We start from the raw sequence: 20,766 nt of genomic DNA, 5'->3' as shown, positions 1-20,766 counted from the left end.
AGTGAGGTTAGGTTAGAGTGATAGTTAGGTTAGGTCAGAAATCTTGTATCAGGAGAATATAATGTGCGAAGAGATTGAAGGTTAGGATAAAATATTAGTGAGGTTAGGTTAGAGTGCTAGTTAGGTTAGGTCAAAAATCTTGTATCAGGAGTACATAATGTGCAAGGAGATTGAAGGTTAGGATAAAATATTAGTGAGGTTAGGTTAGAGTGCTAGTTAGGTTAGGTCAGAAATCTTGTATCAGGAGAATATAATGTGCGAGGAGATTGAAGGTTAGGATAAAATATTAGTGAGGTTAGGTTAGAGTGCTAGTTAGGTTAGGTCAGAAATCTTGTATCAGGAGTACATAATGTGCGAAGGAGATTGAAGGTTAGGATAAAATATTAGCGAGGTTAGGTTAGAGTGATAGTTAGGTTAGGTCAGAAATCTTGTATCAGGAGTACATAATGTGCGAAGAGATTGAAGGTTAGGATAAAATAATAGTGAGGTTAGGTTAAAGTGCTAGTTAGGTTAGGTCAGAAATCTTGTATCAGGAGTACATAATGTGCGAAGAGATTGAAGATTAGAATAAACTAATAGTGAGGTTAGGTTAGAGTGCTAGTTAGGTTAAGTCAGAAATCTTGTATCAGGAGAATATAATGTGCAAGGAGATTGAAGGTTAGGATAAAATATTAGCGAGGTTAATTTAGAGTGATAGTTAGGTTAGGTCAGAAATCTTGTATCAGGGGTACATAATGTGCAAGGAGATTGAAGGTTAGGATAAAATATTAGCGAGGTTAATTTAGAGTGATAGTTAGGTTAGGTCAGAAATCTTGTATCAGGAGTACATAATGTGCGAAGAGATTGAAGGTTAGGAAAAAATATTAGTGAGGTTAGGTTAGAGTGCTAGTTAGGTTAGGTCAGAAATCTTGTATCAGGAGTACATAATGTGCGAAGAGATTGAAGGTTAGGATAAAATATTAGTGAGGTTACGTTAGAGTGCTAGTTAGGTTAAGTCAGAAATCTTGTATCAGGAGAATATAATGTGCAAGGAGATTGAAGGTTAGGATAAAATATTAACGAGGTTAATTTAGAGTGATAGTTAGGTTAGGTCAGAAATCTTGTATCAGGAGAATATAATGTGCGTGGAGATTGAAGTTAGGATAAAATATTAGTGAGGTTAGGTTAGGGTGCTAGTTAGGTTAGGTAAGAAATCTTGTATCAGGAGAATATGCTGTGCGAGGAGATTGAAAGTTAGGATAAAATATTAGTGAGATTAGGTTAGAGTGCTAGTTAGGGTAGGTCAGAAATCTTGTATCAGGAGAATATGCTGTGCGAGGAGATTGAAGGTTAGGATAAAATATTAGTGAGATTAGGTTAGAGTGCTAGTTAGGTTAGGTCAGAAATCTTGTATCAGGAGAATATGCTGTGCGAGGAGATTGAAGGTTAGGATAAAATATTAGTGAGGTTAGGTTAGAGTGCTAGTTAGGTTAGTTCAGAAATCGTGTATCAGGAGAATATAATGTGCGTTAACCCGGAAAAGACCGTGGTTGTTCCATTTACTGATAGAAGGAGAATGGATCTCTTTCCGAAGACGTAAACTGGGTCTAGACAGGTCAGTGAAATATTTGGGAGTCCTCATAGGTTCCCAGCTGATCTAGAAAGGGGAAATTGAGCATATGCACGATAGGCATGTTGGAGTGCTTTTGGTTGTCAATGGGGCTGTGAACTTAGTTGCGAAGGGAAGGGGGTTGGGCTTCTCTATGAATGGAGTCTCATAAGTTTGCCGTAACAACAGAATTCGGCTATGTCACGGTTCATCCAAACGATTCAAACTGAAAGGGGCATTGGGGTAGAAGGGAGTTATTAGCCTGATTGGAAGGGAATCGTCCTCCACGGGTTGCAAAAAAGTAGGTGAATAAGACACAAGGGTCCGACACAAACTAATTTCTCTGTATACGGCCATAAATTCCCGGCATCGCTTAGTTTCGTCATTTTTAGATCACTATATCACGCCATATTTACTTTCAGGCCCCTTCCCCCCCTCCCCCTTCTTAAAACCGCGACGAACGGTATCTACAAAGTAGCAAGAATGTAATAATGTTAAAGTAAACATAATATAAAGACATAAAAGTTTTTTATGAGACCGAGAACTTTAGCTTTCTTTTATTGAGCTACAAATCCGAGAGGAAGTTTTTTGTATAAATATTTAGTGAACAACGGCAAGAGAAAAAAAAGCGCAATCAATCATTGCGAATGTAGAACGGAGAAATTTCGAAATTCATTCTGTTGCAAATTTATGTTCGTTTGAATTTTTTTTTGAGTTATTGGTTTGGAAATCTACTGCTTTTCGGTTAATTAAATCGTTCGGCATAGCCGAGCCGGCGTGGTTCGCGATATCTAAGTATACGTGCGGGGCTTAAAGTACTTTTCGCACTCGCTCAAACACCCCCGTTTGAATAATGCAAACAGCCAATTTTTACAATTTTACCCCAAAATAAACTTTCCTGTTTACACAAAACTTTGGTACAATGGGGCGAATTAAGGCGGCGTAAATTAACGCACATTTCCTATTTGAAGTGAATTTTTGCCGAAGTTCGCCCGCTTTGTCCGAGAACAATCGTTCATTACGCCCATTTTGTAACGTGAAATTTGCGAATTTATAACCCCCCCCCCCCCCTCTTTCTCCGCCCGCGCGCCTTCTCGAGGTTTTCGATTGTAATACCCCACCGTATTGAATGGACGGGATGTTTCGCGATGTATGCGAGCTATGCAAATAATTCGATGCGAGATGACTTTCTGTGGCATCCCGATCGATCGATATCGCGTCAAACTGTCGACGTGCCCGAAACCGGTAGGAAGGCGTCGCAATTAACCGTGACCGAAATTAGGCAGTTTCGTGTCGTAAAGATGAAAGAATGGGTCTACTTTTACGATCCGGCTCGGTAGGGCCAATAAAGGCGTGTCAAAACGGGGCGAATCTTCGTGGATGGCAACCTGAAAATGATGAACGGAGTAAGGGCACAAAACATCTTTGATATATTCATCACAATAATTTTCCTTCCAAAAATCCGTTTCTTGCCAGCCCTTTTTTCTTGTAGGCGGATTAGATTAATACGCTTGTGTATAAAAATAGCAGCACAATTTTACGTTGTCCTTTTAAAGTTCCGCAGATAAATTTCACCACAAACCTGCGATTTTTGTCACTGAAACCCGCCTTTTTTGCCCTTTACACGCGACACCTACAAACCATTTCCACCTGAATTTATCATTGATACATCGCTGCATGATAATGCGCTAGGTAAACAACCTGCATCAAGCAGCATCAAGTATAAAGTGGCTAATGCCGAATGTTAATCATTTACATCCAAGCATCAAGCGTCAAGTATTAAGCAGCATCAAGTGTAAAGTGTCAAGTGTGAAGGATTATCATAAATAGCATCAAGTGTCAAGAAAGAGAGAACAAAGGTGTTAAGTGTCCTGCGTTAGTTGCCAAGTAGCATTAAATGACAACTATGGATTAGCACTCAGAATAGCATCAAGAATGTTGCATCAAGCACGAATCATCAACATTAATCATTATGCGTGAAGTATCAAAACATGCATCACTATGATGAAGGGTCCCGATCTGGAGCATCAAGTAAAAAAGCATCACCAAGTATTGCGATGACGTACACGAAATGTAGCATCGAGTATGAACCGCAAAGTCAGAGCACCGAAATAGTACATAGCCCAAAATTGCGAAGCATCAACTCGATATTTTGGGTGTTTAGAATCTTGTGGTAAAACCTGGTATTTACATCGGATACTAATAAGCGGATTCTTAAAACCCCAAACCCGATACATGGAACTTGATGCTCCAAATTTGACACTCCACTTATTAACCTTAGAACATTCTGATACTTCAGACATACCCCAAACTTTCTACTACAACCTAATTACCTAAACCTTCCATAAAAACCCCGATATGTCAAACCGTACAGATTAGACTTGATGCTTCTAACTTGACACTTCAATTATTGACCCAAGAATCTTCTGATACTTCAAACCTTCTCCCACAATTTGATTCTATAAAACTTTCTTCAAAACCTTATCATTCAAACCCGATACATTAGTGTTGATGCTTCAAATATGACACTTCGATATTTTTAATTCTCAAGAACCATCTGATTCCTCAAACCTAATATCCGAAACCCTAATACTAAAACCTAATTACCTAAACGTTTCCTAAAAACCTGAAGTTTGAAACAGGATCACCCCAATACTTTGAATTTATAATCATAGAACCTTCAAAATTCTTCAAACCTAATAGCTGAAACCTTTTACTACAACCTGATTCTCTATACCTTTCTTCAAAACCTGACATTACAAACCAGATGCATTACTTTTGATGCTTTAAACATGACTCTTTGGTATTTTCATTCTGATTCTACAATTTTGTACCAAGAGAACGTAACGGCTCATGATCATTTACCATCATCCGATATCATTTTTTGCGATAACAATTTCTATCAGGAGAACATAATAGGTTAGAAGGTTCATACCCGACCTGTGTGGCGAAGTTCAGTAAAAGCTGAGCTGTGGTGCTAAGGGTCCCTGGTTCGAATCCGGGTTCGAGCATGATGGATATTATTTGTAAACGTATAGTGGGTTGTGGTCGTAGAGCAGCCTTGGCTGAAATGGTCTATTCTTTAACCGTTGCAGCATAGTTCTAATTTGATTTCAGTATTTAAGGAAACGCTACTTCCACCATCACGGGAAATGATAGGCTCGGAGGTGTCTACGGAGAAATTATCAATTTCTGTGATTCTGATACTGCCATTTTTAGAAGCAAATTCTGTATCAGGAGGACATACTGGGTTAGAAAGTATCTAATCAAGTATAATTAATTTCTATGCTCCGAAATCATTTTTATAGGGAACATTATATGTCAGGTGTCTACGGATTAATTTGTCTAATTTTGATACTTCTATATTAGGAGAGTATGATATCTTTCAGGGTCTAATTCGATACATAATTAATTTCTATGATCCCGTATAGTTTTTTTGGGAGAATATTTTCTATCAGGAGAAAGTGAGAAGGTATCCACGGATATATTAGGTATTTATTTCAGTGGGCCTGATACAAATATTTCTAAAAAGAAATTCTGTAGTAGAACAACGTAGTAGGTTAGAAGACGTCTATAGAAATATGATCATTTATTAGTTTTTTGGTATGTTTTCTATCAGGAGAACATAATAAACTTGTAACAAGCTCCTGGGTCACTGAACATTTAATCAGTTCTTCCTTGGGTGATGGTAAACAAAATACAGAAAACAGAATTGGAAAATTTGAAACCGTTCGGGAGTTATCTTGTCCACAGACGGACGGGCGGAAAGTCCAAGATCATGAACTCACTAGGAGCTCGATTAGGGTGTCTTGGGGTAAATGATATATTGTTGTGATCTTGATACTCCTATTTTTAGAAAGAAATTCTTTATCAGGAGAACATAAGATGTTAGGTTAAAAAGTATGTATCGATACATGATCAACTTTAGAAGATTTTTAAAGATAAATGATTGACTATATCGGTATATGACCAGTTACGAATTTATGTGATACTGATAGGACTATTTTCCCAAGAAAATTCTGTATTAGGAGCACAGATTTAAACACTCAGTCTGTGTTAGAAGCACGTCATTTTCGCCCACCTGCATTAAATCTTCCCTGCTCTCCATTTATCCTTCCTCGCCCTTCTTTTCATCTTCCTGCAGTTTCCCCTCTATATTATTGTCATTACTTTTCTTCTTCTTTATGGTTGATGCTTACAACTATTTTCGATATTATTTGCTATTTGGCCTTTTCTCCTTTCATCCTCCTCGCGGACCACGTTTACTTCCTTCGTTTTCTCATCCGCCCTTATTTATCATCGTCTTCTCTGCAGTGCCCGGGTTCCCTTCTATTCTTGAAGCTGCCTGAGGGCCAGGCGGGATTTTTCATATTCCAGATTTGCGAACGATACTTAGAGGAAACGTGAAGAACACATGAATGAGGCATAAGGAAGGAGTGAGGCAGATGTAGGGGCGACAGAGATGTAAAAGTGGCGGAGGAAACCTTGATTGAAAGTGGAAATAAATGGCGAATAAGAGGGAGGGGAGTGGGGGGGGGGGGATGATTGGCACTGTACATGACCCAAGAATTTATCCATACTGCAAACCTAGTTAATACGCCAAACTTCTATCACAACCTGATTCTTCAAACCTAATACCTCAAACCTTCTGATTCTACAAACCCTTTTTCAAAACTTGTCACTTTAAACCCGATACATTGGACTTGATGCTTCAAACTTTTTACTTCAATATTTTAACTTGTAATCCGAGATGTTTCTGAAACCTACAGCCTAATACCTCAATCCTTCTACTACAACCTCAGTTTATAAACCTTTTTTCAGATCCTGACATTTCAAACCACATACAATTGACCTGTTGCTTCAAACTTGGCACACCAATACTTTCAAATTATGACCAAAGAACCTTCTGATACTTAAAACCTAAGACCTCAAACCTTCTGATTCTACAAACCCTTCGTCAAACCTTGGCACTTTAAACCCGATACATTGGACTTGATGCTTCAAACTTGTTACTTCAATATTTTCAACTTGATGTTTCTGAAACCTAAACTTAAAACCTAAACCTCAAACCCTCTAGTACAACCTGATTCCATATACCTTTCTTCAAAACCTGTCATTGCAAACATGATAAATTAGACCTGATGCTTCAAATTTGTCACCTCCATATTTTTAGTTTATAACTAAGAATCTTTCTGATACGTCAAATCTCAACCGTTCTACTGAAACCTGGTTCTATAAACCTTTCTTTAAAATATCCCATTTGAAACCCGATACATTTGACTTGATGCTTCACTTCAAAATTTTCAATTTATGACCTAACCACCTTCTGATAGTTAAAACCAAACACCTCAAACCTTCTACTACAACCTGATTCAATAAGCCTTCAAAACCTGACATTATTTCAAATCCGATTCGTTACATTTGATGCTTCACACCTGACACCAGTATTTTCAATTCATAATCTAGGAATCCTTCGATAGGTACTGCAAACCTAATGCACCAGATTCGCTACTAAGATCTGATTCTATAAACCTTTTTCCAAAACCTGATTCTTCAAATCCCAAGAGATTCGGCTTGATGCTTTAGACTTTACACTTTCATATTTTGTATTTATATCGCAAGAACCTTCTGATACTTTAAACCTCATACCTTCTACTGCAATCTGATTCTATCAACCTTTCTTCAAAACCTCTCATTTCAAACCCGATACATTAGACTTTATGCTTCAAACTAGACACTTCAACATTTTCAGTTTATATCTCGAGAACCTTCTGATTTTTTAACCCTAATACCTCAAACCTTATACTAAAACCTAATTCCTTTCTTTAAAACCTGATATTTTAAACCCGATACATTCGACTTGATGCTTCAAACATGACCCTTCAGTATTTTCAATTGATAACTCAAGAACATTCCGATACTTCAAACCTAATACCTCAAACCTTCTACTACAACCTGATTCTACAAACCTTTTCTCAGAATATGATATCTCAAACACTGATACTTATACCTTGACACTTCTACATTTTTAATTTATAAAATATGAACCGTCTGATACTCCTCAAAACCATCTACCAGAACCTGATTATCTAAGCTTCTCATAAAAACCTGATATTATACTTTTAACATTCAAGGACCAAGCAGCTTTCGACATTTCAAACCTATTCCTGTAGCCCTTCTGATTTCAGTAACAATGATGACTTAGGCGTATAGGGTTTTATTGCCGGAATTGGAAGTATCAGGTTTTAAGCATCAAGGTTTCGCAGGGTGTTTTCAGCCTTTGGTTTGAAGTATCGTACTTAGCTTATCTACTTTGGAGTATTAAGTTGAAGGTCTCAGATTTTAGTGGCAGGTTTAAAGTAACCGTTATGAAAGGTTTGAGGTATCGGGTTTGAAATATCAGGTAGAGTGTCTAAAGTTTTGGGTTGAGTCAGATATAGGCTTAAAGTACCAGGTTTGAGACAAAAGGCTTAAGGTGTCAAACATTAAGTACTAGATTTGATCATCTTTTAAAGGGAGCTTAAAAGGTTCTAAGTATCAGGTGGAGGGAGGGGGGGGGGCATTTGTTTTATCTTCATGGTATTCTTATTTAAGGCTTCAAAGAAAAGAAGTTTTCTTCCAACTACCGCTCTTCTTCTTTAACCCTTATCCAAATCGGAAGCTTGGGAACAGAAACACTGATTTTATCCTTCCCCGTATACCTCTTATTGTGATCGGTTTTAATTCTTCATAGCACAAAAGCGGAGTGTCGGAGGAGGAGTGCACGCCAAGGGCGATTGGAACGTCTTGTAGAAACATATCCGTTGAAGAGGTACTCTCAAAGAGCAGGTAGATATGAAAACTGAAGTACAGTGGGGGGTATTCCATACCCCTCCAAGACTCCCCGGTGCTACGTTCTTCCAAATATCATGCATCTCTAAGGAGTCTCGTGATTTTTTTAAATAAAAGATCGTCGATTCTTCCTTTCTTCAAAAAATCCTTCTTGAAGAGGGAAAATTTGATGTCCCTATTTCCCTGCAACTATCTTATGAATTAGTATACTAGGGATTATCCCCCCCCCCCAGACCCCCCGGTGCAACGTTTTCCCACATAAATTAATCCCAAAGTACTCTCGCCATGGAATCCCCTTTTCTCCATAAAACACTTTCTACAACTAAACCAGGACTTCGTTCACTGGAGGGATGCAATACCCTCATACCCATACTTTGTACTTTGTGTGAGAGGGTGTGTGTGTGTGTGTGTGGGGGGGGGGGGGTATTCCATACCACTCAGACCCCCCGGTGATAAGTTTTCTCACATAAATTTTATCCCTAAGGACTTGTCATAATTTTTCATAAATGATCATTAAATCTTTTTTCCTCATACAATACCTCTTAGGGAAAATAATTGAATGTTTTTTCTCTACAACTAGCGCAGGATTTCGTACACGGGGGGTGCAAACCCCTCCAACCATTCCCTTTCTTCCTACATAAGTGATCATTGAATCTTCCTTTCCCGATAGAATACTTCTTAGAAAAGAAACCTTAATGTTCCTTTCTCCTACAACTGTCCCAGAACTTTGTACACTGGGAGGGGGGGGGGGGGTATGGAACCCGACACCAGACACCACGGTGCCACGTTCTTCCACACAACGTTCATCGCTAAGGAGTCTTTCGGGGTAGACTTTCATAAAAAAAACGCCCTTTTTTGTCAAGATGTCCATCTTGGGGAAGAAAAATTCAATGTTCCTTTTCCTGCAACTATCCCGGGACTTCCTACACTTGGGAGCATTTCATAGCCCTCAGATCTACCGGTGCTACGTTCTCTCAAATATCGTTCATCCCGAAGGGGTCTCCTGATATTTCTTTATAAAAGATCGTCGAATATTCCTTTCCTCAAAAAATTCTTCTTGGAGAAGGAAAATCTAATTTTCTTTCTCCTGCACTGCAACTATCCCAGGACTTCGTAATCTATACCCCCAGAATAGTTTTTTTTATAGATCATCTGATCTTCGACAACCAATTGGTCTAAGATTTTGTATACGGTTGCTTTTAGTGGTGCCAAGTTAAACTTTAGAAAATTTGGGGGGGGGGGGGCATGTTCTACCCTTCATGCGCCGGGCTTGAGGGGGGGGGGTAAACATAATTTCATCTCTTATTCTAATGAAAGGTCTCAACGAAAGGAACCGTTTTCTACCAACTACTGCCCTCCTTTCTGCCTTCTTATCAAAGTACGGGGTAGAGGGAGAGGGGGGTGGAACTAATTTTATCCTTCATGGTACTCTAAAGAAAGGTCTCAACGAAAGGAATTCATTTCTACCAACCATAGCCCTCCTCCTCGACCTCCTATCGTGATCGGGTATATTCCCTTGTACCTCAAGAACGGATTGTCGGAAGAGCAAACTCACAAAGGGCGATTGAGACATCTGCAAGAAATACTAAGTATATAAGTTTAACTCCATCTTGTGTGATATTTTTCTACTTTACTGCTACATTTGTTAAGTATGAAAATGCGTTGCACTTGGTAGGTCATTTCTAAGCCCCCCATTTTCTTAGCGATTGAGTGCTCGTCGCAAATTCAACCAAAACCTTCAAATTGAAAATAGCATTTCGGTAATGCCACTACCTTAATTGCTCATTAACTCCAAATTTCAAATAGAAACTATTACACTCGCATTGCTTTTAGCCCTGAACTCCGCCCGCACACAATTTTTAGTTCTAACAAGATTGCGGGCGATGCACAAACTCATTAAGTTTGAAGTCGTAATACATTCGATTACGAATCCATTGTCTTATTTCGTTCCATTCCGATGTGGAATTTCACTTCTACTAAACTTCGCGAGAAATAATTGTTCTTGAATAATTAATCCGACAGAATTCGATTGTTTTAACGTGTCTTCAATTCGGGGCAAATTGTTTACTAATGATAATTGCCGAATAAATTATGCTTCGTGTAGGCTGTGGGCTTAGTGCGTTTTTGTTTTTCTACCCCCTCAACCGCAATATCCGCGAAAGATAATTGCTATTTACCTTAATTTGCTGAGTGACGTGTTTTCAAAGAGATCTCTTTGAAGATCGTTGAGCTGAAACACAACTTTATAACCCTTAAAATTCTTCTTTAAGAACTGTATTCCTACCGGGAATTAATGCTACTTTCAAATGGAGCTTTTTCTTGTCATTGGACGGCTCAAGTGGCTCTTGCACATCATTTTATACTGTAGGTCTTTCAAACTGTGTCGCTTCTCGGCAATCAGAGCAAAGTGCAGGTGGTTTCTGCCCCCGTTTTACGTCTAATACCTCTTGTAAATTAACGGTTGGCGACTCTCAGTTACAAGGGATAATTTCCGACTTGAAAACTATTACGTTAAATACGAACCATAGTGGAAGTTTTTTATCTCACAAAAATAAAGAAAACTGCGTTAGTTGAATTGTTAGACAAGAATTTTCGCCAAAACGAATGATGAAAAGTGGAAGCAATAGTGTAACGGCTAGAGCATACCCCTGACGAATTGCCCCGTCAGGAGCGAGCGCGACATTAACGAAGATAGAAGCTCTCAATATAGGGAGTATGACGAGAAGAGGTAGTCAGTTTTCAGATTTGATGCCCAAGAAAAATGCAGGAAACACAGCAAGGGAGAGAGAGGGGGAACACGCAAACCACCAACTCTCATTCCTTTATGTTAGATTTTATTGGTTTGGTATGCAGTTTTAGTGTGAAGTGGGATATGATGGGGTATACTCACTTCTTTTTCATCGACTGACCCGTTCGGTCTACCATGAGCGCAGGAATAAGTGAAGGTACTCAAGACCGATTGGCCACGGAAACACGTGTTATAATGTCGTGCGATTTAGTGACCCAAAGTTTAAGGCTCAATTCTGGGCACACTGGCAGCTGCAAAGAAATAGCCCTGCGGTTTTCAGAACCAAAATTTAAGGAGCATTTCTGGCTTACTGACACCTGCAGCACAACTTTTTACAATTACCCGAAACCAGCACATATTTTTTTGAAATACTCCATACTTCATGATAGGATGATGTAAACTACAAACTACAAAAAGGAAATAATCATTTCCTCTAAATCTAATATAATTTACGTTAGCTGCTCGCATATTTGGCCAAACTTAATTTCAATTTCAAATAATTGACGTTGACGGGACGCATAATTTCGCAAGGGCTAAATTTTAATTAATAATAATAAAGTGCAACGCAAAATTGAGTGAACCTTAACTCTAATAATTAAGTCAACAGTCGCATTTATGCAATTAGAAATGCTAAGTGCAAATTACTATTTACTCAATTCAATTAATGAATGTTAAATGAAAAGAATTTACCTTGCAGTACTGTGAGATTCGAACTTCTTTAACAGTGCCAAACAATTTTGCACATTTACTTTATTTTTATTGACCGACTTACAATCAAAATATCCATTCCTTCTGAACCAAATTAAACCATTAGACACGTTCGACACGTAAGTTCTTTCCTTTGTTGCTTTTTAGTCGCATAACCGAATTCTGTTTAGGGCTGACCTATATACACTATGAGGATTTATGGCCGTAAAAACCGTATAACACCAAAACACTTTAAAATTGGATAATTCTCAATTATTTAGTGGGCCCACGTCAGAAATGAATCACCGCGGGAAGGGAAGCACATATTAACTAACGCTATCTACTACCTAAGGGAAAACGTTCTGGCGCTCTTCCCGTTTTTTCATTAAGCTCTTGAAGCTCTTGAAGCTCTTGAGAAGCTCTTGAAGCTCTTGAAGCTCTTGAAGCTCCTGAAACTCTTGAAGCTTTGAAGAGGCCGAATTTTTTATATTCCTTATTTGCATAAGGTAGTTGCTGTTGTTTTAGTGTTTCTGAAATTTTGGAAAATCGATGTGAACAATTTTAAGTTAAGATTTTGTGGAGGTTTTTGGAAGTTCGATTCTTTGCTGTCCTTGAAATGCTTGACGCACTTAATTTTCCGGAAGTTTTTGTTCCTTGGAGTTGTTAGAATGAACCTGAAGCTCGTGAATCTGATGAAGCTCTTAAAGCCTGTCATGTTTTTTGAGAATTTCGAGGCTCTAACGCTCTTGAAGTTTTTGAACATCTTGAACCTCTGGGAGCTCTTGAAACATTTGAAGCTCTTGAAGCTCTTGAAGCTCTTGAAGCTCTTGAAGCTCTTAAAGCTCTGGAAGCCCTTGAAGCTCTTGAAGCTCTTGAAGCTCTTGAAGCTCTTGAAGCTCTTGAAGCTCTTGAAGCTCTTGAAGCTCTTGAAGCTCTTTAAGCTCTTGAAGCTCTTATAGTCTTAAGATGCTTGAGGTCGCTTAGGTTCCAAGGGTTATAAATTACTGAGACTCACAAGTACCCGAAGTTTTTAAAATTAGGGCTGTTGAAGTAGTAACATTCTCAAAGGTCCTGGTATTTTTCAGGTTTCTGGGGTCATTTATGCATTATAGACCCGTGTTTTCCGATTCTGGAAGTTTCTAGGATTCTTGGGACCGTGGACAGTTTTGAAACTCTTAGAGTTTCATCTTATGTTCATGCAATTTTTGTTTTTTGAGGTCCTTACAATTTTTTGATATCTTGAACCTCGTGAATCTGATGAAACTCTTTAAGTCTTGGAAGCTTTTTGAGACGCTCGAAGCTCTGAAGCTCTTGAAGATCTTGAAGTTTTTTAATTTCTTGAACGTCTTGAAGCTCTTGAAGCTCTTGAAGTTCTTGAAGCTCTTAAAGCTCTTGAAGCTCTTAAAGCTCTTGAAGCTCTTGAAGCTCTTGAAGCTCTTGAAGTTCTTGAAGCTCTTGAAGCTCTTTAAGCTCTTGAAGCTCTTATAGTCTTAAGATGCTTGAGGTCGCTTAGGTTCCAAGGGTTATAAATTACTGAGACTCACAAGCACCCGAAGTTTTTAAAATTAGGGCTCTTGAAGTAGTAACATTCTCAAAGGTCCTGGTATTTTTCAGGTTTCTGGGGTCATTTATGCATTATAGACCCGAGTTTTCCGATTCTGGAAGTTTCTAGGATTCTTGGGACCGTTGACAGTTTTGAAACTCTTAGAGTTTCATCTTATGTTCATGCAATTTTTGTTTTTTGAGGTCCTTACAATTTTTTGATATCTTGAACCTCGTGAATCTGATGAAGCTCTTTAAGTCTTTGAAGCTTTTTGAGACGCTCGAAGCTCTGAAGCTCTTGAAGTTCTTGAAGTTTTTTAATTTCTTGAACGTCTTGAAGCTCTTGAAGCTCTGGAAGCACTTGAAGCTCTTGAAGCTCTTGAAGTTCTTAAAGCTCTTGAAGCCCTTGAAGCTCTTGAAGCTCTTGATGCTCTTGAAGCTCTTGAAGCTCTTGAAACTTTTGAAGCTCTTGAATCATTTGAAGCTCATGAAGCTTTTGAAGCTCTTTAAGCTGTTGTAGTCCTAAGATGCTTGAGGTTTCTTAGGTTCCAAGGTTTATAAATTACTGAGGCTCACAAGCACCCGAAGTTTTTGAAATTTCGGGGATTACTGATGGGGGTCCTTAGAGCTGTTGAAGTAATAACATTCTCAAAGGTCCTGGTATTTTTCAGGTTTCTGGGATCGTTTATGCATTATAGACCTGAGTTTTCCGGTTCTGGAAGTTTCTAGGATTCTTGGGACCGTTGACAGATTTGAAACTCTTAGAGTATCATATTATGTTCATGCAATTTTTGTTTTTTTTTTGCTTTTTGAGGTCAAAATTTTTTGATATCTTGAACCTCGTGAATCTGATGAAGCTCTTTAATTCTTTGAAGCTTTTTGAGACTCTCGAAGCTCTGAAGCTCTTGCAGATCTTGAAGTTTTTTAATTTCTGGAAGCTCTTGAAGCATTTGAAGCTCTTGAAGCTTTTGAAGCTCTTGAATCTTTTGAAGCTCTTGAAACTCTTGAAACTCTTGAAACTCTTGAAGCTCTTGAAGCTCTTGAAGCTCTCGAAACTCTCGAAGCTCTCGAAGCTCTCGAAGCTCTTGAAGGTCTTGAAGTTGCTGTTTTAGTGTTTCTGAAATTTTGGAAAATCGATGTGTACAATTTTAAGTTAAGAACTTGTGGAGGTTTTTGGGAATCCTGATCCTGCTGTACTTGAGTATGCTTGAGGCACTTGATTTTCCGGAAGTTTTTGTTCCTTGGAGTTGTTAGAATGGTTAAGATTCTCGTAAAGTTCTTGATGAACCTTTAGCGATCAGGATCAGTAGGTGCAACGTTTGTTTTTGGATCAACTTGGAAAACTCGAGCACGTTTAATTAAGATAACGGTTACTTTTACTTATTGTATTTATATGGGGGTCGCCTGCAACGTACTCCATTAATTTTAAGAACAGCTTGATAATCCCTAGCACGTGGTGGTCTAGATACTAAAAGAGAATAAAACATAGCACATCCGTAGAGGTTAGTTGTAACGTGATAATACGAAAATTTGACATTTAGAATCGCACCTAACCTACAAATAAGCCACTATCTCTTTCGTTTCCGAGACAAGGGAAAGATTAGAAACATCTCCGCTCTAAGAAAAAAAAAACAGAAAGAACAGGCCATTATCTCGGCACAATCATTTGGCAAAGCGCGTATCGCAATAATTCATTGAGATTAATTATGGGGGCTGTCAGCGATATAACCTCAATTAAAAGTAACGCGTCTCGCGATTACAATCGAAAGGAAGCAGCGCAACAGATAAATTATACAGCGGGTTAAAGTGACAGGTTCCACCCTTTAAAAAAAACGTCGTTAATCTTGATTTTCATAAAACACTGTTTACAATTAGTGTCTCGCAATATATCTTTATTAGATTTGCGATGCTTAATTTCGCTTTTTAACTGTCTGAATGGAAAGAGACGATTTATCATCGATACAAGACCGCTTTGGCACGGAAAATAGCCAACCATGGAAAATTATATTAAGGAATTGAATTTTAAATGTAACGATTCGACATAAATCTCCTCCTTTTTTTATTTGCAGTAATCGATAGTGGGAACAATGCCAAAAACTTGGGAATAAGGCCGGCTTATAGCGCAAAGTAGGCCATACATCACCTCACTTTAAAAAACTTGCTTATTTGTACAATAAGTCCGGCGGAAACTTTTAAATTGTTATCCCAAGTACATCTGCTAATTTCGCATCCGAAAAGTCAATTTGAACGTTGTCGAGTAGAAATTGGTCCGCTGGGAATGGCGGCGTTTGTCGGAAAGTTATTTAAAGTATCCACTTCGGTGTTAAATTGAGGTTACGTTTCGACTTTAGCTAATTTTCCTGTTCTTGCGAGTCGGCAATTTCGTCCGCTTTGATCTCGCGAACCACTTTCGTTTTATAAATTCTTTCAGCTCGAGCGGTTGGTCTCGATTCGCAATAAAGTCACTTTGATTTCGAGAAATACTCGCTACGCAGACCACTCGCAACTGTCGTAAGGGATGGAATTTGTAACGTTCTTCTCAACACGATTTAGTTTTTGGTGATATACCCCTAAGGGTAGTTAGGCAGCTTAGCTTACATCTAAAGGCAAAATATGCGGCTTCGACTTCGACCGTTTTGCGCAGGTACCGAAGTCAGGGATTTCTGGATATGAAGGTCACATTTCATGAATCTAGAAAAACCTCGCTCCTTAACTATTACCTTCAACAAGGAACTTCCATACTTCGAATGTCCATGCTCATTTCGACTACGAGAGCTTTCGAAGAGCTTCAACAGCTTCAAGAGCTTCAAGAGATTCAAGAACTCCAAGAGCTTCAAGAGCTTCAAGAACGTCAAGAGCTTCAAGAGTTTCAAGAGCTTCAAGAACTTCAAGAGCTTCAAGAGCTTCAAGAGCTTCAAGAACTTCAAGAGTGTCAGGAGCTTCAAGAGCTTCAGGAGCTTCAAAAGCTTTGAGAGCTTCAAGAACTTCAAGAGCTTCAAGAGTGTCAGGAGCTTCAAGAGCTTCACGAGTTTCAAAAGCTTCGAGAGCTTCAAGAGCTTCAAGAGCTTCAAGAGCAAGTGTATAACTTTCCTTTTTTTTTACCAAAGATCGACTACACCAAAATTTCTCGGGAAAACACTTTTTCTTATTAATTGTGGTGCGTATAATCCAAAACAATTCGTACTTTTTCTCAATCAAAAGTGATGGACTAGAAACCAATTTCGAAAGAAAGTTCAAAGGGCTGTAACTTTTGATCTAGTAGCCCAATCTCCAAACTGTTTGAAATTATGGATTCTACAGGCCATATTCTATAAGAAAAAGTTTTTTTTCGGTCGATCTCAGACAATTTTTTTTCACGGCCTCAAAAAAGGCAAGTGTATAACCTTCCCTTTTTACCAAAAATCGACCACACCAAAATCTCTCGGGAAAACACTTTTTCTTATTAATTTTGGTGCGTAGAATCCAAAACGATTCGTACTTTTTCGATTAGACTTCTCAATCAAAAGTGATGGACTAGAAACCAATTTCGAAAGAAAGTTCAAAGGGTAGAGAATCCAAAACGATTCGTACTTTTTCGATTAGACTTCTCAATCAAAAGTGATGGACTAGAAACCAATTTCGAAAGAAAGTTCAAAGGGCTGTAACTTTTGATCTAGTAGCCCAATCTTCAAACTGTTTGAAATTATGGATTCTACCAAGTTCTATAAGCAAATGCTTTTTCCCGGTCGATCTCAGACAATTTTTTTTTCAAGCCTCAAAAAAAGCAAGTGTATAACCTTCCTCTTTTTACCAAAAAACGACTACTCCAGCTTTCGAAGAGCTTCAAGAACTTCAAAAGCTTCAAGAGCTCCAAGAGCTCCAATAGCTTCAAGAGCGTTATGAGCTTCACGAGCTGCAAGAAATTCAAGAACCTCAAGAGTGTCAAGAGCTTCAAAAGCTTCAGGAGCTTCAGGAGCTTCAATAGCTTCAAGAGCTTCAAGAGCTTCAAAAGCTCCAAGAACTTCAAGAGCTTCAAGTGCTTCAAGAGCATCAAGAGCTTCAAGATCTTCAAAAGCTTCAAGAACTTCAAAAGCTTCAAGTGCTTTAAGAGTTTCAAGAGCTTCAAGAGCTTCAAGGATTTCAAGAGCTTCAAGATCTTCAAGAACTTCAGGAGCTTCAAGAACTTCGTGACGTTTATGAGATTCAAGAGCTTGATGAGCGTCAAGAGCTTCATAAGATCCCAAGAGCTTCAGATCCTCAAAGCAATCAACAACCACAAAAACAAATTCAAAAATCACAGGATCATAAAGAAATTCAAAACATACCCAAAATGCTAAAAAATTTGACTGATCTCAAAACCTACAAATGATCAAGAACTTCACGGACTGATTGAAATAAATTGAGACCTGTAAAAACCTAAGGATCTTCAGGTCCATCCTTACGATAATTTTTATAGGTCTCAAACACAAGAAACGACAAAAATTGTTAAGAACCAAAGGAAACTTAGTAGCCCAAAATATTATAATTTAGAGACCTTTAACACTATATGGAACGCTAAGTAGTTTATGACTTACAAATTTGAAGAAATTGAAGAATAAGGTACAAGTACTCTAAGAGCCAAGAGCTTCACAAATCTCAAATTCTTCATTTTATGCTCATTGTAAGCACGCAAGGACGTTTGAGACCATCCAGAATTTCAAGATCTCCATAATCTTGCAAACCTTAAAAACCTAAGGTCTCTAAAACTAGAAATGCTCTATGCTCTGCTAAGAACTGCGTGCCTTTGGAACCTCAAGGACACGGACACCACATAAGCCAGTAACGTTAGGAAAAACATAAAGAAACACCTAGGAGGCCGAGTAGCCTAGGAAATTTAGAAACCTAAAGAACCCCAAAAATCGCATGAGTCTTAAGGGCTTTAATAGTTCCAAGAGTCCCACGAACTTTAAGAAAGTATAAATCGCCAGAACGTCAAAAATTTCAAAATCCCCAAAAAAATAGAAACAAAAAAACTGAAAAACCTCAGGTTTTTCAAAAATATGACTATTTCTACAACTTAAGTGCTTTAAGGACACCACCAGGATAATAAACATCAAGAAAGTCAAGAACCTCAATAATCTCGGAAATTTTCAAGTGCCTATGAGCCTCAGTAATTTAAAAACCTTGGAACCTGAAGCATTTGTAGACCGGTAACGACCTCGAGATTTTCAATTAAATCAACCCCAAAGGCTTTAATAGCCCTAAGAATCTTAGGAACTTTGAGAAAGTGTGGAAGGCTAGAATGTGAGAAACTTCAAAACCCCCGAGAAAATGACGAACCCCAAAAACCTGAAAAACACCAGTACGTTAAAAAATAATACTTCAACAGCTTAAATGCTTTAAGGACCCCAGGAACTTCAAGAATATTGGAGAAGGTGAACAAGAATGCAAGACGCCAAACCCTGGCAACTTCAGAAACCTTAGAAACGTAGTACCTGAAAACCCCCTCCAAAGATATAAGTAATTCGACAACTTTAAGTAGCCCAAAAATCGCATGAACTTCAAAAAAATTCTGATACTTAATAACCTAGAACTCCAGTGATTTTAAAACCCTTCAGAACCTCAAAGGTTTCACTAATCCCAGGGATCTAAAAAACCTCAAAGAGGTAAAAAGTGCGAAGAACGTCAAAAACTTTAAAACCATCGAGAAAATAGGAACTCCAAGGATGTCAGAATACCTCAGTAATGTCCAGGCCTCATTTCAGGCTTCACGCCTCAAACCTAGAACGTCAAGCCTCGTGATGTCGACGCACAGAAACCTCCAACCAACATAACCTCATTTCGGGTGCGGATAATTGCGAAAGACGGTTCAGTAATGATCACTCGATGGATTACGGATGAGCGAGTCCAATTTTGTGGGTCACGTTCAGATTTATCTTCGTTAAAAATGCGTCTGGTAGGTGGCACGAAAAACACGAACGCTGTGTGAGTGATTGACGTTTTCGTTCCGGCACGTACCCCTAGCTTGTTGACTATCAAGAAAACCTTCACGGCACTAAAATCATTTCGGCTGTCCCAGCGTCTATAGTCCATTAAATACAAACGCGCCCCTAATCATCTACTATATAATTCGACGCTTAATCAGCTTCTATTTGTAGTAACTCCGGATTAGAAAATGTCAAACCAATTTACATCATTACGCGAATGGAGGTATATAGCCTCATCAATGAATAATATTAATTCCACCAGCGCGGATTACGTGAGAAATGCTCAATTATTTTCGTCATTAATATCGCGTCGGTTCCACTTTAATATTGATTTACCTGAATGTAACAAACTAGTATGGATGTGCGATGCTCAGTATCAGACACGTTTTGGCTCCGTATGGATTTTTTGATCTATCTTAACTCATTCATTTGCTCTTTAAAGATATGCCAATTACAAGACAAAACGATGGAGGTATACACGGTCGTAATTAGCAGTGGGCGTTTGCGTTCTAGGACTTAATTGGCGGTTACGTGTCAGCGAACCATGTCATCTGCAATTAATTGCAATGAATTCATCTACAGGCCCTTTTAATCGAGACTTTAATGTTTCAGTAATTTACGGTAAAACAAAGCCCGATATTTTATTATCCCGGCGAGGACCCCCCCAACTTCCAAGAGTTACAAACTTTTAGGTTCAGGCTTCAGGTCTCACGAAACACTTCTATGCTTCGCATTTTACTTCGAATTCTAAGCTTATGCATCGAACCAAAAGTGTATGCCCTTTTTTTCCCACTTGCCAGATTTCTAGGCCGATCAGACCCGAGATATTTCAAGCTTTCGAGGAACTTTTGAAAAGTTAAAACTACTGCTGACGTCAAAGGAACTTCAATTGATTTAATGACGAAACTGTATAAAGTACTCACAAAAATTTGAACAACAAATTCTAACAATTCAGGATCATACCTCCATACCTTTAATCTCCAACATTGTATCTCTTGCTTCAAGCCTTAATTTTTAATCTCAAAAGCCCACACCTTCTCACCTCGGGCTGTAGGATACACGCTCCAGTCGTCACGCGTTACGACACAAGCGACAAGATTCATCCTTCAACCACACACACCTTAAATCTCAAAGTTTGAACATGAACCTGACATTTGGTCTTGGCCTAATCTTGGGCCTCATGCCTCGAATCTTTTCAGACTTTCCGAACCTTTAAAGCCGAGTACACCGAAGGCGAGTTCGGCACACACCTAGACAGAGTAAAGGTCTGATGGAGTAATAACACGCATATTTCAATGCCCATCGAGCCAAAGGTATGCATAGGTAGAGTAGAGGTCTGACTTACTCCATCAAAACTTTACTCTGTCTAGGTCGCAGGTAGGCAA

General features: G+C 38.6%; 2 protein-coding genes across 5 annotated transcripts in view; one reads left to right on the top strand and one right to left on the bottom strand.

Annotated features, from left to right (window-relative positions):
- The window catches only part of LOC116180612 (sex peptide receptor-like), a 561,029-nt gene that overhangs the window by 411,332 nt on the left and 128,931 nt on the right, over positions 1-20,766 (bottom strand). The gene's annotated exons all lie outside the window — the stretch shown is intronic.
- On the top strand, positions 2,737-16,408 carry LOC116180765 (splicing factor 3B subunit 4-like). The gene is made up of 2 exons (XM_031500889.1): positions 2,737-2,924; positions 16,081-16,408. Exons 1-2 carry the CDS (start codon positions 2,737-2,739, stop codon positions 16,406-16,408), a joined length of 516 nt encoding a protein of 171 aa, XP_031356749.1.

The sequence above is a fragment of the Photinus pyralis genome, unplaced genomic scaffold, assembly GCF_008802855.1.
Source record: "Photinus pyralis isolate 1611_PpyrPB1 unplaced genomic scaffold, Ppyr1.3 Ppyr1.4_LG9, whole genome shotgun sequence".
Classification (NCBI taxonomy): domain Eukaryota; kingdom Metazoa; phylum Arthropoda; class Insecta; order Coleoptera; family Lampyridae; genus Photinus; species Photinus pyralis.
The sequence above is the reverse complement of the archived record's forward strand: the minus strand, read 5'-3'. Positions and strand labels throughout refer to the sequence as shown.